Raw genomic sequence first — 19,008 nt, 5'->3', positions numbered from 1 at the left:
AACCGTAAATTTTATTAAGTTACTGATAAAAAATACGAATATAGTTTGTTAAGTAAATAAAAATATAAATGTGTCAGCTAAATTTTATGTAGTTACAGATATGAAAGAATATATTTAAATTTTAATGTAAATAATAATGTTTTTAATCGAAAAATGCATCGAATTTTACACAATTTTGATAGAAATGGTACAAAATTTGATGCTTGTTTTTTTATTTATTATGCATCTCCAACAATTATTTACGTTTATTCTTCAATTTAGAGAAAAAAGATAAAATTCTAAAAACCGAATTATATTCAATTTCAACAGCTTTCTTCACTAAAATATTCAATTTATATAACAAAAGCTTTTTTCTATTTCTTTTTCCATTTATTTTATTGGTTATATTTTGGAAATAACAATATAATTTTTTGAATAAAAACTCCAAAAATTGCATTTTCTTTGTTGACCATCCATTAAAACACATTTTAAATTGTCGCCTCATCTTTAAAAATTATGTAAAATTACAATGATTTCTAACCAATTTTTAGGTGAAACTTCATCGTAAAAATTATATTTTATTTAAATAATAGCAAAACTGTAATTAAATATTATTTATTATAACTTAATATGAAATAATTTATTAATTAAGTGGTTATCTATATTATATTATAAAACATTTGACAAAAATCCTTAAAATCATTTTTTATGTATAAAATACTATTTATTGATGCATATTACTTAAAATTCAAGATCATAAGTAAATTGTGCATAAATACAACTTATTAAAGTTTTTTTTTTTAAATTTGTGTAACTAACTATGGATATATATAATCAAATTACAGGATATACATCTCATTTTAAATATAAAAAATCTAAAATATAATTAAGATAATCATTAGTTATAACAAAATATTTAATTATTGTTTTTATATAAAATTATATAATTAAACGATAAATAAATTACTTTGTTGTTAAATCTAAATTAATTTATAAATAAAATATCGAATTAAAGAAATTACACAAAAAACCAAAACTTTAAATAGGAAATTTGATACTAATATTGATCTATTCTTTTCTCCATATTTTTATGATATATTTAAATTTATATTTTATTCAAAAAAATAAACGTTTTCTTAAAACAACTAAAAACCGTATTATATCGACCTATATAAATAATAAAACAATACGTTAAAATTGAGATATATTTCGCTATATTATGCGAGCATCATTCTAGTTATAAATTAAAAATAGATTAATTAAATAGAATGTTTATATTTATGCTCTAAAATCTTTCTAAAAGTCATTTTTAATATTTCATATAGTTTTGTTGTATTTATGTATATTTATAAAAACTAGAACGGGACTAGCACAATGCAGCGAAATATATCTTCATTTTAATATTTCGTTTTATTTTTTTTTGTCTCTGTTGATATAATACGATTTATGTAGTTTTGAGAAAGATAATGTTTTTACGATTTAGTGAAGTAATTCATTTTTGTTTTAACAATAAAATTTTATAAAGATAAAGATTCTGTTAGAACTCAATGATTATCCCAATTATATTTTAGATTTTTTATATTTAAAAAATGATATGTTCATCATGTATTTAATCATCTTTATCTGCAGTTAGTTATACGAATTCAAAAATGAAGCTTTAATAAGTTATATTTACGCACAATTTACTTGTAATCTTAAATTTTAAGTAATTATGCATTAATGCATAAAAAAATGATTTTTAAGAGTTTTTGTAAAAATACTTTATAATATAATTATAGACTGTGTTAATATTAAGTGATGAAAATGAAACTATTTATTTAAAAAAAAAAAAATTATTCATTTTAATAATTAAAAAAAAAGATGTTGAAATTGGTCTTAAAAATATGGAACATTAATTACAAAGTTATCACATATCCCAAAAGAAAAGTAAATGTAAAAGCCTTGATTAATTATTAACTAACAGTTAAAAAGTAGTAAATTACCAAAATACCCTTGTCTGGTCAACCTTGAAAGCCCCCCTTCCCTCCCTCCTTCCTTCTCTCCTTGGTTTAGTCATCAGTAAACACAGAGAGAGATTTGTAGAGAGAGATAGAGAGAGAGTGGGGGCAAAGCTGCAGCGTTTGGTCCCTGCAATACTCAGCAAACCCTCCTTTTTTAAAGTGTCTCCGGTCTTCTTCTTGTCCCCCTTCCCCCCTTTTCCGCCCCTTTTTATTTTTTATTTTTTCTCTCTTTCCCTTTTGCTTTTCCTTTTCCGGCGTCTCTCGCCGGAAAACGCCCCCACCGCCACATTCTGTTACTTACTTTCTACTGATAAAACATTTGTCTAATTTGTTTTTGATCTGCTTTTCCATGAATCTCCGGTGCTAGGATTTTCCGGTCATTTTTTTATATAACTACGGTGATCCCAATTTCAGTCACCAATGAAGGCGCCGGCGAACGCTTCTGGATCCACTTTAACGATGGAGAATCCAGGCGAAGGTCAGCCTTACACTCTCTCTCTCGGATGATTAAAAAAAAACAACTGGTTTTTAATTTTTAACGTTCGTTTTTTTTGTCTTTCGCTGATTTTGTGTTGTTGTTACCGATTTGTTGGACCTTCAAATCAATCTGAAAATATTCTAAATCTCCGCCAACACTGTATTATTCAATGATATTTTTGTTTCTGTTTTGAGTTTCGATTTGATATTTACAAACAGGTGGAGAGAAGAAGAGCATAATTAATCCGGAGCTATGGCAAACGTGCGCCGGACCTCTGGTCAACTTACCGGCGGCAGGGACTCACGTCGTCTATTTTCCTCAAGGCCACAGCGAACAGGTTCAATTTGTTGTTTCTTCGCCATCTCTTTTACTAACGTGCGCCGTTGCCTGATCATCTTTTCCATGTAAACCGTGTGCTTTTGCATTTGTTTTTCATCCTCCCCTTTTCGCTTATAGCCTTTTTCATGCCGCAACAGCCTCATGACTTGTACCGTACAAGTTGTTCATGCAGTACAGCACCGAATTTGATTTCTAATCTATAGGTGTAGTAGTTGTGATGAGCACTCTACCTTATAAATTGTAATACAAAGAAGATAAATGATCGGAATTAATCTCCAGTTTGGAGATTCCAATTCCGTACATGGGAGTTGCCTAATCAATCAAATGAATGGGTGGCAAAACAATTCAATCGAATTCAAAAACAAAAAGAAAAAGAAAAAGAAAATGTAATAATATCTGCTAAAGTGCGCCTGCCATGGTGATGGTTGGTGGGGGAAGAATCTCTCCCTCTGTAAATACCAGATGAAGAATTTGGTTTCTTTATGATGAAAAGTGCAGAAACGATACACTGTGTATTGTGGGGGTTTCTTTTCATTCTCTTTTTTATTTTTCTTATAAATATTATTATTATTATTATTATTTATTATTATTATTATTTGCAATGGTTTCTTGTAGGACCCACTTGTCTTTTACATTTTGGACTTTCTTTTTGAAAACCAATTAATGTAGTTTAATAAAATTGTTCTTGACTCTATAATTTGTAACTGATCAAACTTATTTTGTTTTGTATTTGTTAAAGAAGGGTAAAAATGTCAAACCAAATGTTGTAATTTTCATGCAATAATTGATAAAATAAGGACCGAATTTGTGACGATCAATAATTTGCAATGATGATAAGTGCAATTAGGTCGTTTTAGTCATTATAATGGCATAATTGTACTGAAGTTGATGGTTTACCGTCTAGGAATAGGGATTTAACGCATTTATATCATATCGTATTCGTTTTGTGTTTACTTTTATTGTGACTATTAAATGAAAAATTCTCCGTATGATATCGTTGTTACTATAATTATGGCAACATGAACCCACCGTGTCGATGGTATTGGAGTCGGATTTTGCGATTGCCGATTTGATGGTAAGACTAGAATAATTGTTGGCACCCATCAGAAAGTGGTTGCCTCCTTTTAATCCATTTAGTAAATGTAACAAATGAATTCAGGCTTTATTTGTTTATCGAAGATAACAGAATTTTGTTGGGTGCATTTAATATGGAGCAACCATAGTGCACCAAGAACCTTGGCTTTTGGTTCAAAAGGGAAGGTTTTATGCATAGTTAATTTTAGTATTTTTTTATTTATTTTATTTATGTGAAGATCTTCTTTCCATGATTCGAACCCGAACTTGTGACGTTCATAAATTGACAATTAGAGGAATGTTTCGTTAGGAACTTGAAATTGATCAAGAACCTGGAGCCGTCCACAACATGTCACATGTCTTCTACAGGATGAATATGAAGTGTTATTCATCATGAATATGAACGTATTATTCATCATGAATGTGTATGTATTACAATATTGATGATGAATAACAAGTCCATGTTTATGATGAATGAATATGTCAAGTGTCGCATTATGAGCAGTTTTCACATTCCTAATCAACTTTAGGTTTCTAAACGAATCTGCCCCTACTCATTGTTATACAATCTCTTCTCATAATTCTTCTGTAAAGAGGCTTAAATGACTTGAATTCATACCTTCCGAAAGGAGTGATCTTATCGGTTGCTTTATGGCTTGCCCTATGCATATAAGTAGAGTTATTTATTCTCGTTTTCAATTTTCTGCAAGATTGTTGGAACTTGTACGAAAGCCATTCTCCCTCCGCTCTTTTACTTGTAACGTTTTGTCCTTGATCAAACTATGGGACTCGGAATCAGCTACAAGCAACTAAATTTGCACTAGATGCATATTCTGTTATGTTCTTAAAACAAGATCAACATTGTTGTTATTACATATGCTTACAGGTTGCAGCATCTATGAAGAAGGACGTCGATGCTCAAATTCCAAATTATCCCAATCTCCAGTCGAAGCTGTTATGCATCCTTCACGGTGTCACGTTGCATGTATGCCGATTTTGTTATTAATACAGTCGTTGAAATTTTTTGGGGGTTGTGGCATGTAATTGGATAAAATCGTTTTGAATTTGCATGTTTTTCTAATTATTACTATTTTGTTTTTAGGCCGATCCCGAAACAGATGAAGTATATGCTCAGATGACCCTCCAGCCTGTTCCTTCGGTATGGACATGAATCATGATCTACGAGGCTTTTATAAGTCGTTCAACGTGTTTGTACATTGGTAACTAGAACATGTTATTGGTGTATGTTTGTATGCAGTTCGACAAGGAAGCGTTATTGAGGTCAGATCTATCGATGAAAATAAATAAGCCCCAAACACAGTTTTTTTGCAAAACTTTAACAGCAAGTGATACGAGCACTCATGGGGGATTTTCTGTACCTCGCCGAGCAGCTGAGAAAATCTTCCCTCCACTCGTGAGCAAATTAATCTCCGTTGAATGTGAATCCTTTAATTCTTGAAATGTATGTCTTTATGTAATTTCCCATTTTTATAGGATTTTTCAATGCAACCACCTGCACAAGAACTTGTAGCAAGGGATTTACATGATACCGTATGGACGTTTCGCCATATTTATCGTGGTAAGTCCGTTTTTTAACGTAAATCTTTAATATCCAAAACCGTCTTCTTTTCGTGACTTGAGACTATACCTAAAATGAAATTCAGGGCAACCAAAACGTCACTTGCTCACAACGGGTTGGAGCCTATTTGTTAGTGGAAAGAGGCTTTTTGCCGGAGACTCGGTCTTGTTTATTAGGTAATGCCGTTCGTAGTCGTTCACGGTTATTGACTTCGTTTGGTATATTTTTTTTCTTTGGCGTATAATAATCTATACCGGGTGAACAGGGATGAAAAGCAGCAGCTGCTATTGGGTATTAGACGAGCAAATCGACAGCCGACCAATCTGTCGTCATCTGTTTTGTCAAGTGATAGTATGCATATCGGAATCTTGGCTGCCGCCGCCCATGCAGCCGCAAACAATAGCCCTTTCACTGTGTTTTATAATCCAAGGTAATCAACAAACCAGCTAGAAAGGTCGGTTTACAGATCAAAGGCTTTTCATACACCAAATGAATTAAAATGCCATTCATTTCTTGAAACAGGGCTAGTCCTTCGGAATTTGTTATTCCATTGGCCAAGTACTACAAAGCCGTGTGCAGTAACCAGATATCACTTGGCATGCGCTTCCGGATGATGTTTGAGACAGAAGAGTCAGGAACAAGAAGGTACGAGTGTAAGCTTGATATTTTGAATAACCTTCGTCAACTTCATTGCATCGAATCACGGAAATCAAACGCCAATTACAAGAGGCTATAAATCAAAGAAATTTATTAGAAACTGCTAAGTTATGCAAGTTCATGTTTCATGGGGATCTTCCTCTCTTATTTAAGATCTGGTTCACAACGAGTCTTTGAGCTTCTAGAACTCGAAACCTTAAGAGGGTGTAAACTGCAGGTATATGGGTACAATTACAGGTATCAGCGATCTTGATGCTGTTAGATGGAAGAACTCACAATGGCGCAACCTACAGGTATGCATCGTATCATGTATTTCGTACTTATGGAAGAAAGTGGGTAATTATGCGTTTGTGGGTCACGCTAACAACACTGCTTATTGCTATAACCATTTTATCATCGTGTGTAGGTTGGGTGGGATGAGTCAACTGCCGGTGAAAGGCGTACCCGTGTTTCAATTTGGGAGATCGAACCTGTTACAGCTCCATTTTTCATCTGCCCTACACCTCCTTTTTACCGACCAAAGCGTCCAAGACAACCAGGAATGCCAGGTGTGTTGACTAGGTTTCAAGATTATTAATTTTGAACTACAACTGAAAAAGCTAAATTTTTTAACACAAGTAACAGGATTATTAAGTTTGATTAGAGTCAGATGACCTATTTTTATTCACCAGAAGAGCCACATGATTTTATGCAAACTTTTTTGCATAGTATGGCCCCCATCATACCATCATAAAAGTACATAAAAAGGCACAATGCCTTGTGGCTTAGATTCTTATGTTGCCCTGTCATTTTCGTTCTCTGACCTTCAGAGGTATCATTTTCTCTTTTGGTCCTTGGATGAACTTGGAGACAAATATACTTACATGTCATTATTAGAACTTGAAGATGCTTTTGTCGAAAAAGAGCAGTAACTGTGAAGTCAACAAATGATTATTAGGCATAGAAAAAAGGTATAAAGGATAAAACCCCACAATGATTTTGAAGAATCTTTCGACTTTTTTGTAATGGCTTGAGCTCTAAATATCTGCAGATGATGAATCTGCCGACCTGGACAATTTCTTCAAGAGAACCATGCCTTGGCTCGGTGAAGATATGTCCACAAAAGATCCTGGCCTAAGCTTAGTCCAGTGGATGAACATGCAGCAAAGCTCGATACAACCTAACTACTTGAATCCTTTATCCGGATCTGTTTTGCAAAACTATGGAGGCCAAGATCTTTCGCGGCAATTGGGCTTATCAGCACCACAAATGCTTAATCAGAACACCATACAGTTCAATAGTCAAAGGTCAGCAATGCAGCTTGATCAGTTACAAAAACTACCCCAAGCTGCCCCAATGGTGCAGCCTCAGCAACAGTTGGCTGATCCAAATCAGCAACTGATGAGACAAAATGTGATCAATCAAACACTGCCTCAGAACCAAAATCAGCCCCAAATTCACCCTCAAAATGTACTTCAGCAGCAGTCATCGATACAGAACCATCATCTCTACAGAAACTTTCAGCAGCAGCAGCAGACAGTGGCAGTGAGTCAAAGTCAACAGAACAACTTGTTGCCACCCCAGTTTCCTGATCAACAAGTTAGTCAACAGTTACAGATGCCCGATAATCAAATTCCTCTTCAACTTCTACAGAAGCTTCATCAGCAGCAGCAATCACTTTTGGCTCAGCAACCACCGCAACAGCGTTCTCAGCTTGTACAACCACCACAAGATCAGCAAAAACCATTGATGGATGCATCTCAAAGCTTTTCAAGATCAGTCTCAACCAGCCAAACGATGGATACCGCACCTCAGCAGATGTCAAGAAACAATAGCCAAGCGAATCTTCGGTTTTCCCATCTTCCTCAACAATCAAATCTTCATTCAAACCAACAGTTTTCAGGGCAGATGGCTGGATCCACCCCTACACAAACCCATCAGCTTTCGACAAATGGTAGCAGTTTAATGACAGGAACTGCAGGTGGAGGAGGAGGAGGTCAATCTGGGATCACGGATGATGTCCCATCGTGTTCCACCTCACCTTCAACAAATAACTGCCCAACCATGGTTCCATCGATGATTAATGGTAGATCCTACATGAGCACAACTATGGGTGGCGAAGAGATGACACAGGCTTCTGCTCATCTAATGAATACTGGTGTAGCCACAGTATCAGCAAACGTGCACAACTTTGGTAAAAGTTGTCAACAGAATGCACCGTCGGTCAACATCGCAAAGAGCCATAACCAAGGATTGCTGTCCCCACTTACATACTTGCACAATATTGCCGGAACCCAGATGGATTTCTTGGACAGTTCATCTTCAGCGACATCGGTTTGTGTTCCTCAGAATGATCTTCATTTGCAACATCAGAACTCGAATCAGTTGTCTTCCAATTCACAACCGATAGTGCCACCAAGAGATGCAATTCAAGATGGCGAAGTTCAAAATGATCCAAGAACAGACATTCCATTTGGGGTGAACATGGACAACCATTTGGGAATGCCATCAATGATTCTCGATCCTCTGACTACAAAAGGGATGGTGGGATCTAGTAAGGATTTCCAAAACAATCTCAGCCCAGGTGGCATGATTTTAAGTTATGAAAACCCGACTAAAGACACTCAACCGGAACTCTCTTCATCCATGGTTTCTCAGCCGTTTGGAGTTCCAGATATGGCTTTCAACCCCATTGACTCCACGTTAAACGACAACAGCTTGTTGAACAGCGGTGTTTGGGCTCCACCACCACCACAACAGTTTCAGCGAATGCGTACATATACCAAGGTCTGGTGTGAAACTAGTATTTATAAATGTGAATTTTGTGGGAGTCGAGTTATGATATTGTATGTGTATGGTGTAGGTGTACAAGCGTGGAGCAGTTGGAAGATCGATTGATATTTCAGGTTATTCAGGGTACGAGGATCTTAAACAAGATCTGGCTCGAAGATTTGGTATAGAAGGTGAACTAGAAGATGGGCAAAGAGTTGGGTGGAAACTTGTGTATGTGGATCATGAGAATGATGTTCTTTTGGTAGGGGATGACCCTTGGGAGTAAGTCTTCTTTTCCAATCTTATTAGTGTGACATTTATCAAGTATGTTTTTGGATAAACAGGTTTTGATATTTGTATGATTTGTGGTGCAGGGAGTTTGTGAGTTGTGTTCGGTGCATAAAAATCTTGTCACCTCAAGAAGTGCAACAGATGAGCTTGGATGGAGATTTCGGTGGGAACAGTGGCGTGCTTCCGAATCAAGCATGCAGCAGCTCGGATGGTGGAAACATTTGAAAACGAGAATCGTTTTAACTATTAGGGTAGCTAGTAAGTTGTTGGAATCTAACCAAGCATAGTCAAGTATGGATGCTGTAGAAGCATGCATGAAAAGGGTGGAAGGAAAGATGACATCTAAATCTTAATTTGGTGATAGTTACAAGATAAGGTTGTGTTGATTAGTAGGTAGGAATAGCATTGAGAGTGTATAGAGGTGTAAACTTGTTCAAAGCCCAGTTAAATATGACACAAGTGCTCAGTGCTTCATTCTCCATCCCTGTTTTTGGATCATCATCAATTATGAGTTTGTGTGCGCTTTTTATGCATCGTAAGTATATAAGATTTAAATACGGCAAATAAGACTCTCACGCTTCCCTCCTTTTGGTGAGGTTGGAACCCTTAAGACGGTAACCTTTTCACTTTATTTAATACAAGTTTTTCGAATATATTTATCTCTTTTCATATGAATTCAAAATGTTAAATAATGGTAGAAACATAACCTATGTCTCTTAATTGAGGAACTACAAATTTCAAAGCATTTATCACATGGTTGAAGCATTTCCATATTTTGATTCAAATAAACCAATTTGAGAACTTTAATTTCCATGGAAGAAGGAACAAATGGTCTGGTTTCTAACCTAAAAAATTGGATGGCATTTCATAGATATCATGGCATGGTTGGTGTGGCATCCCATGAATGAATTTATAGAAAATGAACCATTTCAAATCTTTACAGTAATTCAAATCCACTTGTACAAAACACTTTAGCTAATCCGGAATCACACACCTGTAGTTGCAACGTCAACATAGGGCGGTTTATTAAATGCTAACCAGGTCACTTTTCTTACTCGATAAGAGGCATAGCTAAGCCCGACAATCTTGCCCAGTAAGAGAGGATGGTGACTCTTATCCGGTTAGTGCTTATCGGGTAAGATTATTGCCTATTGTACCATTTTGATGGCCTAGAATCTTACCTGTTAACATAAATGAGAGTAGTGACTCTTACCGGTAAGCGGTAAATGGCCCCTTAGTCTTCTCAATGTCAAACCTCATGAGTTTCAAGTTTTTTTAAAACTCTTGCATGCATTCTCAGAAATAGCATTAGTTTTCGATTGATGTGAACCAGACGCTAAATAGTATACAACACGTCTTGAATCAAATATAGTGAAAAACAATCATATACGAGTCACTATAACATGCGAATGGGCATAACTCAACTAACCATTGGCTCAGGACTGGAAGAAGACGACAATATATCTAGAAGCGAATTCTGGGGTGGAAGCTCCTCGTGCCACAGTGGAAGCTTATCACCCGGGTAAAAGTTTCGTGTCACCCCCTCTGAATTGATCTGCAAATTATTATACAATTTCAGTTCACAAAAGCTGATTACATCAACTTATTCAAAAAGCTGATCATAAAGTAAATAGTAATGTTTCAGAATCCCTTTACAACCACCCTTCGAGGTTAGCGGGGTTATGCATAACTGCATCTGGTTGCCTAGTAAGTCTGGTCTGGGTGAGGTTATGGCACACAAGAGCCAGGTGGACATCAAGGCGGGGCCTGCTAGGCTAGGCTCCCTGGTTTTTTTTTTTTTGGTAACTGTTGGTGTCCGGGTCAGCTTGTGCATACCTCGACTAATCCCATGGGCCTGAAGACAGTGGCCCTGAGGAGACTCAAATTGGTGGCCTATGGGGAGGAGCCCCAAGACCTTGCCTTTATTTGCCAGTTGAGCTGGCTCCCTGGCTTTTTAGAGCTCTCTAGGAAAGTATGGTGGCTTTTTTAGAGCTCTCTAGGAAAGTATGGTAGAAGGTATGTTATGTACCTCATCCCAATAAAGTACGAAATTAGAGAATCTTTTCTTTTTTCATTCTTGTGGGTAATAAAATACGAAAACAGTATTGATGATTGTAACTAGTTCATGAAAAACTCACAATTACTGTCCGAACAACTCCACCACTGGCTCCATCTCGAGCAATGGCAAGAGAAACAGCCTTCACCACCAATTTCTGCAGTAACACACAAATTTTCAACTTTCAGGACTTCAAAGGAAATTCATACCTGATGCTTAGCGATTAAAGAAAAATCTTGGTAAAAAATATTGGAATTAGAAACGGCCATTAGAATGGTTCATGATGTTGGCCGCTCAGTTCAATAAATCGATGTTTTTCTTGCTAAAGAGGGACATGCTAAAACATCATGAAAAAGGATTTCACAAATCGCGTATCTGATATGCTTAACACTTTTTTGTGAAAATAGATCCTTGTCTGCCACGTATAATTTATATCTTGGTATAATAATAACCTGTAATTTAATTTTAGTAGCAATGAAATCTGATCTTTAGATGCTACCATCATGCCATGAATCTAATCTCAGAATTCATAAATAGTACAATATTATGTAATACAAACCTCGGCTTCATCTTTTGTCATCCCGTCCTTCCATTCTTGATCAAAGAAACCATACAAATATGTCGAGCCAGATCCTACATACATCGAAACCATCAAAAGAGATCATGCAAGTTTCTAACGAACCTTGAAGTAATATGCTTCCTATGCTGTTAAAATCGTGATATCTCGCCGGTATATCGGATATCGGACTCTGGAAGAATATCGGTGGTGAAATATCGGTCAAAATATCGGTTCTGATAATATCGCCGATATTTCACCGATATTTTGATGGAAAAATCGGTCCGATATACCGATTTTCTATGAGTCAAATGTTTGCGCTTTTTTATTACATGTTGGGCTTAGTTTTTTGGGCCTCTTTATTTGGTCAACCAGTCAACACATATATTAGGTCTCACGCATCTTCTCTTCTCGGTTCTTCACAGTTCACGCTTCTTCTCTTCTCGGTTCTTTCACAGTTCATGCTTATTTTTGAACACTTTTCCTATTTTGTCTTATGAGACTTGTTTATGCGATGTTTTAATTTTGAAACTATATTTCTAAACTCTAATTAATGTATATGATATGTTTATGGATGCATACATATATAATTTATAAAATTCTAAGAAATATTATATTAACCGCTATTTTGGACCGATATATCATCGATATAACCGAAATATCGAATATCGGTCCTGACCAATATTTTGTATTTTGACCACAATAACAGCATAATATGCTTCAATTTTGTTAAAAACAAACTTATCAGTCTTTCTTCCTAAAATAGTAAACATAACAGGCTTCAGTTGATAGGTTGATTCAGTTATTGCTGAAACAAAACCATGACATCCTTTAGAGGCAACGAGAAAAACCAAGTGAACCAAGATTAAATAGATTTCAATCAATAAATTCAAAGCAAGAGAATCCACATAGGTAGAATGAAGACACACCTCCAATTGCAAAAGGTTGCTCTACAATTGTTCCACCAAGAGGGACTCCATATATTTTACCCCCCTCATACTTATCCCATCCACCAACAATGAGGCCAGCTTGCAGCATATTCTGCAAAGGTGACTATTATTATAACTTGTGCATTATACATATGGGAACTCTGTATTGGTCGAAAATGCAATTTCTTCAATCAAGATGAAGGATATGAAAATAATAAAGTTAAATACATTAAAAGGAGATAACTACTGTGATGGCAGAGTCTACTTTACAGAAGTAGAGGTTTGAAGAATGATTTTATTGTTTGATATATGTGGTGGACAAAACATATGATATAAAGTTTAAACCCTCTCCTAGAATAGGATATAGTTTTTTGATAGAATGATATGTTATAAAAAGATGAGGTGATAACTATTGCAGGCAATTCCCACTCTGTTTACAATGAAGCTATAGAAGATTCCCTATGTTTTTTACCAATTGCAACAGGATAAATTAGAAGAAAGATAGACTATTGGCTTTAGGCAATGAAACCACTGCAACAGTTGAATAGTTGACACAAACTCTTTCAGAATTATGTTCCTTCGCCATACAAAGCAAAAGTGTAGAAACACTATAGAGGTATATCTGGTCATGAAGAATGTACAGAAATCAAAGGATACATTACAGCTGAGCTACTGACCAACTATGCATGTCTTTATCGTGGTAGTCTAGCAGCCAATACATATCGCATCAGTGCTAAGTTTCAATAAGAAATTTTGGGAGCAAATCCATTTAAAAAAGTGTGGACGCTTTACTTGAGAGCCCAAGTGAATCTGTCATCTTGTCAACTTTGAAGTCAAAGAATAACCCATTTGCAATCTAAATGTTAGATGATGGATTTTCTTCTTTTGGATGGAGGCAGAAATGTGAAAGTTACAAAAAGGATAAAGCATATTATTGCAAAGAATCAGCTATAAGATCCAAGCCTAAATTTAAATAGTAACAATTCACTGAAGGACCAGTCTTTAATGACGGGGATAGCAAAAGGTATACATTTGAAATTGAAAGATACTATTACCAGGAAAATATGTTTTTGTATCTTGAGATAACTTGTATTAATGTGGTATAAAAAGGAATTAGTATTCTAATAATTTAGGTTAGATAGAGCTTTAGGAGATTGAGTATCGTTAATTTTATTTCATTAGTAGCATTAGCATTTAATTTGCAACATATTACGTTTCAACGATCTATAAATCTATGCCCAGGATAAATTGCCTTATGACAAAAGAGAAATATTGATTACGCTTCAGCATCCCCGCACCACCAAGAACTCAACTCAACAAAAGGCTAAAAGAAGGGATATAAAAAACTTACGAAGAACATTTCTCTCTTAATTTAATCATCTCAAATGAGGGATTGGAAGCCTATTTCTTGCACTCTAAAGTCTGCTAAATGAAAAGACACAACCATTCATTTTTCTGTTAGGTGTCAGCACACTTGACACAAGTTCACTTGGAACTAATTTTTTCAATAGCTAGCCCACCATAATCATAAAAATTAATGGCCAAGTACCATACTCATGTATACAACTTCTATTTTCATCGTTAATCTTTGTGTGCATAAAATAAATGGTGAAGTACCATGTGCATATGGTATTCTTTCTGATTAGTCTTCCTTTCTTATATGTCTCTGTATATAATACCAAAAGAAAATATAAGCTTATTTCAGGTGTTTTACAAGTGGAAGACTCTAGGGAGCTAGATGAAGAGTAATAAAACCACTTCGGTTTAAGAAGCTCAGCAAACTCTTGAAATAGCGTAAGCTGCTTTGAGAAAAGCTGAAGGAAAGAGACAAACAATTGAGGCAAATCTAGCTCTCCGACGGGCTAGGACACGAGTAGAGGCTATCAATGCGACAATTAATGAAGAAAAGATATATTAGTTCTTTAATAGGATGTGAGACAGGGAGAGATTGTCGGAGACAAGGAAAACAAACACTTTTTGCCGTCAATTCTGCTTTCACAACTTGCTCATATGCTAATATCTTAAGTAGCCATATAAATCTATAATTATATGACATTTGACATATGCATCAACATTTGGACTGGAAAGATCACTAGATCAGTATAATAAATAATCAGAAATCAACTAACGAAATAGCATCAAAACATAAACAATGCAATAAATTGGATAATCCCTATGTTAGGTAGAAGTTTTATCAAATACAAACCTTGTTGTTGTATGATAACAGTCTGATAAGGTTGGCAGCAACTTTGACAGTTGCAGGCTGGCCAAGTTGTATCCTGCACCAAACAGAATAATCTTTTGATATGTTTGCAACAGAGGATAGAAATATTTGTACCAGTTAAAAATTAAGCATGAAAACAGGTGTCTGACAACAATGGTGAAGAATAACTGGGAGTGGTTGACAATTTCTATTACATACCTTTTGTCAGTTTATTACATTTATTACTACAAGGAGAGTTACAAAGATGCATATGTCTGGTTTTCATGATTCTATTTGTTTCCAAGTAATGCATATCCCTATGGTCTCCCCTAATATTCCTAAAGGAAAATGGATCAAATGGGCTCCTCCTCCTTTWGGTATTTTGAAGTTGAACACAGATGGTTCTTCAAGGAATGGCATGGCAGCAGGTGGTGGCATTATTAGGGACTATAAGGGCTCCGCTTTGGTTCTTTTTCTACCTTTTATGGCACAGGTACCAACACATTTGCAGAAGCTCCTACTCATTTTGGTTGGTCCGACTAGGATGACACACTAGTCTAACAAAGTTTTGTATTCCCTAAATTTCATGGATTAGAAGATATAGTTAACCGAAAAAAGTTTTACAAGTTAAAGTTATGAAATATACATATTGTGGACAAAGTAATATTGCTTATCAACAAGAGCTCAAGGTTTCTTACGTGTGTTGATGTAGAAAGTGGCGGACATAATCAGAAACAAGTTGCGAATCTGCAGCCTGAAAATGTGACAATCATTTTATGAATAACTCGAAAAAGAAGAGTATAGATCATGGGTATTTGGAATATTAACTCAAATCGATCATTGGGATCATCAACTAACTTGGTTGAGTCCACCACCTCTTAGCTATCATATTTCTGGCACAATCACCTAACGAAACTAAGCTTTATAATGATGTTGACAACCCTGAGTATTCAAGTTACAGATACTTTTGTCTTGGCCAAGGAATGAGCATCACAACAAGGTGTGGTACTGTTACACAAATAATAACCATGCTATGGAATTGTTAAAGGGTAAATGGCCAATGGCCAATGTAATGAAACAAAGTTGTTTTGAGTGCCATGAGGTACAGGACAAGTGTTAATAATGCTGGCACCAAAATCATGATATAAAAAATTATTACTATTGGGTAACAGGTTGAGATGGATCCACTTGAAGAGAAACCATGCGTATCATCTTTTGAGATGGTTAGGTGTCCCCTGTGTGACTTTTGCATACTGGTGAGGAAGGGATGCTTGTAACTAGAGAAAAGCGTTTGGAGTGGTAGGGATAAGTGAAGATAACATATGGAGTAACTGAGTAAGTAGTCAAGTGAGATTCAGAAACTACAAAGATATTTAATGAAATGGTTTCCGATAAGAGAGAAGGACACTAGTCATGTTTGCCTTGGATGTTTCACCTCTTTATTGAATTATGTTGGGTTTCATTTTAGCCTTCCACAACCAAGTAACAGGGCTTGTGCTTGTTGTCATTGGGGTGCTATCTATGAATTATTGGCTAATGTATGAGCACTAAATTTCTTGAACTCCCTGAGCCCTAAACAATCTCCTTTAACAAGTAATGGAGAGCATAATAGGTTTAAGGCAAAAGGGATATGTATCAAATTAGTAAGGAGTAAAACAAAAGCATCTCTTCAGTTCTAATGCTCGTATATAAAAGTTCAAATGTCTAAAAACCAAACTAGCATGAAACCAACCAATCAATTTCATAACCCTCAATTTGTAGAAACAATTTGCTAGTCCCTGTAAACTGAGCTAAGAGGTACAGCTAAATTTTATGCTCAACAACAGTCAACTGACAGAAGAATTTTAGTCCCAGTAAACTGAGCTGAGAGGTACAGCTAAATTGTAGAAACAATTTGCTAGTCCCAGTATATGGAGGCATGCAAATGTGTAAATACAATTCATGCTTTTCATAAGAATTTTTTCTAGGTATAGTCTATGATATGATAACAGCTAAATCAAAATGAATTATTGGGCACTCACATAATGGTCATACTAGAAGGATAATTAAGGCAGACTAAAGTAAAATTCATCTTAGAATTTATGAAGGGAACCAGTTACATATTAGAGAACAGACACTCCAGTTCCTACTCCCTAGGATGGTAGGACTTTCAACTGAAGAAGAAAGAAGAAAATACGCATATATTGCAAGGTCAAAAGAGATTATTACAATTAAAAAAAAATGGTTCGTAATTAGTTTCAGACAAACATTTTCTATTTGTAGTGATGCTATAAATACTCCTCAAATATTTCTGTAGGATCGAAAGGAGTCAATAGTGTCTCAAATTGTGAATGTTTTGGGTTTTCGGAATGACATCTACTTACAAGAGAAGTTAATTTTCCAAAAATAGCTCTCTGATATTCCATCCTGAAATTTTAGGACCTCTGCTGTGGAATAAAATAACTATTTTTCAAAATTTACAGTAAGATGAACATGGTGTTCCTAAATTAGCAAATCATTTAAAGATTGAATAAAACAATATGTGTACACTTGATCATGTGCATGATTGTCTGGAAATGTCTTCACTTTTTCTAACCCAATGGTCTCAAGTTACCGCTCTTAATCACTAATCTTTGCAAAATTAACGGAAAAGAAGGAATGCACAGTTTAAAATTCTTGGGGTATTGTCAATCACAAAAACTACGCATACTATCGACCAGAAAACACATATACAAAAAGGAGAGAAGATTCAACCGATCCAGAGCGGCACAGGTAAACATTATCCGTCAGCTGAGTGATCTTGTCCGACGCTCTATTTGCCACGTATAATCCTGTTCAAATTAAAATCCCAACAAATAACTCGAGATATCAACAAATCTCCAAACCAAATACGAAACTGAGAAAAAACAAAAAACGTAGTTTTTTATCCATCGAATTCAAGCGTTGTACTGCTGAGATCATAATCCGATTATAAATAAGTTGCATTGATGTAAATTTTACCAGTTTCATACAAAATCAAAATGTAGCTCTAATTTCTGAAGTGATGGACCAACAAAAATGTTAAAAGTTTTGAAAGATATCAAAGAAAACTTTTAAACACGATCTTCGAGGGTTCATATCAATTGTTTTAGAGTAAGAACAGAACAAATAAGAATGATACCGGTGCTGGTACGAGAATCAGCTCCGAGGATAACGCCGCCGTCATATGTGACACCTATAATGGTGGTTCCCATTGAATGTGGAGAATTCAGATCCTTCATAATCGAATCCATTCCTTCAGAAAATCTGTAATTGATCAAACAATCGAAGAAGAAGAAAGAAATTGAGAGAGTTTTCTTGCACAAAAAGAAGGCAAGATTCTTTATTTACAAAATAAGTCCCTCAACTATTAGATATGGCAAAATAAGCACCAAGGTAAGCATTTGTTTGTTAGGATGCATTCATTATATTTACTCCGATACCATTTTTAACACGATTTTTTAAATATAACTTAAGCTTTAAAAATTATCTAAAAATTATTCTTCATTACAAAGATTTCTTATCAAATTTTTTAAGTGACGTCTTATCATAAAAAAACTATATTTTAATTAAATAAAACAAAAATATTATTAACTATTATTTACTATATCTTAATAACAAATAATTTATTAATTAAATAATTATAATCTATACTATATTATAAAACATTTGACAGAAACTCTTAAAAACCATTTTTTATGCATGAAGTACTATTTATTGATGTATACTACTTAAAAATTCAAGATTGTAAGTAATTGTGCATAAGTACAACTTATTAAAGCTCTATGTTTGAATTTATGTAACTAACTGCGGATAAACATAATCAAATAGATGATAAACATCTTATTTTAAAATATAAAAAATCTAAAATATAATTAGGATGATTATTGAGTTCTAACTGAATACTTAATTATTATATTTATAAAAAAATATTATTAAACCTAAATTAAGTTAAATAAAATTATAATAAAAAATTTGAATTAAAAAAATATACAAACAAGAACTTTTAAATAGTTAATTTGATACTAATATTAATATATTTTTTTACAAATTTTATATGATATTTTCAAATTTATATTTTATTAAAAAATAAAAACGTTATCGCTTTCTCAAAACCAC

The 19,008-nt window shown here is 34.7% G+C and overlaps 2 protein-coding genes across 2 annotated transcripts; one reads left to right on the top strand and one right to left on the bottom strand.

The window, feature by feature from the left end:
* Positions 1–2,063: 2,063 nt before the first annotated feature.
* LOC112520836 (auxin response factor 19-like) lies at positions 2,064–9,649 on the top strand. Its single transcript, XM_025129446.1, has 14 exons — positions 2,064–2,457; positions 2,676–2,794; positions 4,757–4,855; positions 4,973–5,029; positions 5,129–5,284; positions 5,365–5,449; positions 5,535–5,625; positions 5,715–5,879; positions 5,972–6,094; positions 6,324–6,399; positions 6,513–6,654; positions 7,137–8,872; positions 8,949–9,139; positions 9,232–9,649. Exons 1-14 carry the CDS (start codon positions 2,400–2,402, stop codon positions 9,371–9,373), a joined length of 3,240 nt encoding a protein of 1,079 aa, XP_024985214.1. The 5' UTR covers positions 2,064–2,399; the 3' UTR covers positions 9,374–9,649.
* A 790-nt stretch (positions 9,650–10,439) lies between these two features.
* On the bottom strand, positions 10,440–18,171 carry LOC112520837 (proteasome subunit beta type-6-like). Its single transcript, XM_025129447.1, has 8 exons — positions 18,032–18,171; positions 17,626–17,702; positions 15,591–15,646; positions 14,896–14,968; positions 12,690–12,801; positions 11,764–11,837; positions 11,287–11,361; positions 10,440–10,703 (listed from the first exon to the last, which is right to left on the bottom strand). Exons 1-8 carry the CDS (start codon positions 18,141–18,143, stop codon positions 10,569–10,571), a joined length of 714 nt encoding a protein of 237 aa, XP_024985215.1. The 5' UTR covers positions 18,144–18,171; the 3' UTR covers positions 10,440–10,568.
* Between the last annotated feature and the right edge of the window lie 837 nt (positions 18,172–19,008).

The sequence above is a fragment of the Cynara cardunculus genome (genome assembly GCF_001531365.2).
Source record: "Cynara cardunculus var. scolymus isolate 2C chromosome LG 11, CcrdV1, whole genome shotgun sequence".
Lineage (NCBI taxonomy): Eukaryota > Viridiplantae > Streptophyta > Magnoliopsida > Asterales > Asteraceae > Cynara > Cynara cardunculus.
Note: the sequence above shows the minus strand (reverse complement) of the source record. Positions and strands in the feature narration are given on the sequence as shown.

Excerpts from the sequence above, each read along its gene's own strand:
- LOC112520836 (XM_025129446.1), top strand. The coding sequence starts at position 2,400 with ATGAAGGCGCCGGCGAACGCTTCTGGATCCACTTTAACGATGGAGAAT. Across the intron at positions 5,880-5,971 it reads ACTGTGTTTTATAATCCAAG|GGCTAGTCCTTCGGAATTTG; the intron begins GTAATCAACAAA and ends TTCTTGAAACAG. Across the intron at positions 8,873-8,948 it reads GAATGCGTACATATACCAAG|GTGTACAAGCGTGGAGCAGT; the intron begins GTCTGGTGTGAA and ends TGTATGGTGTAG.
- LOC112520837 (XM_025129447.1), bottom strand. The coding sequence starts at position 18,143 with ATGGATTCGATTATGAAGGATCTGAATTCTCCACATTCAATGGGAACC. Across the intron at positions 15,647-17,625 it reads ACCTGTGCCGCTCTGGATCG|GCTGCAGATTCGCAACTTGT; the intron begins GTTGAATCTTCT and ends TCACATTTTCAG. Across the intron at positions 12,802-14,895 it reads TGTTATCATACAACAACAAG|AATATGCTGCAAGCTGGCCT; the intron begins GTTTGTATTTGA and ends TCACCTTTGCAG.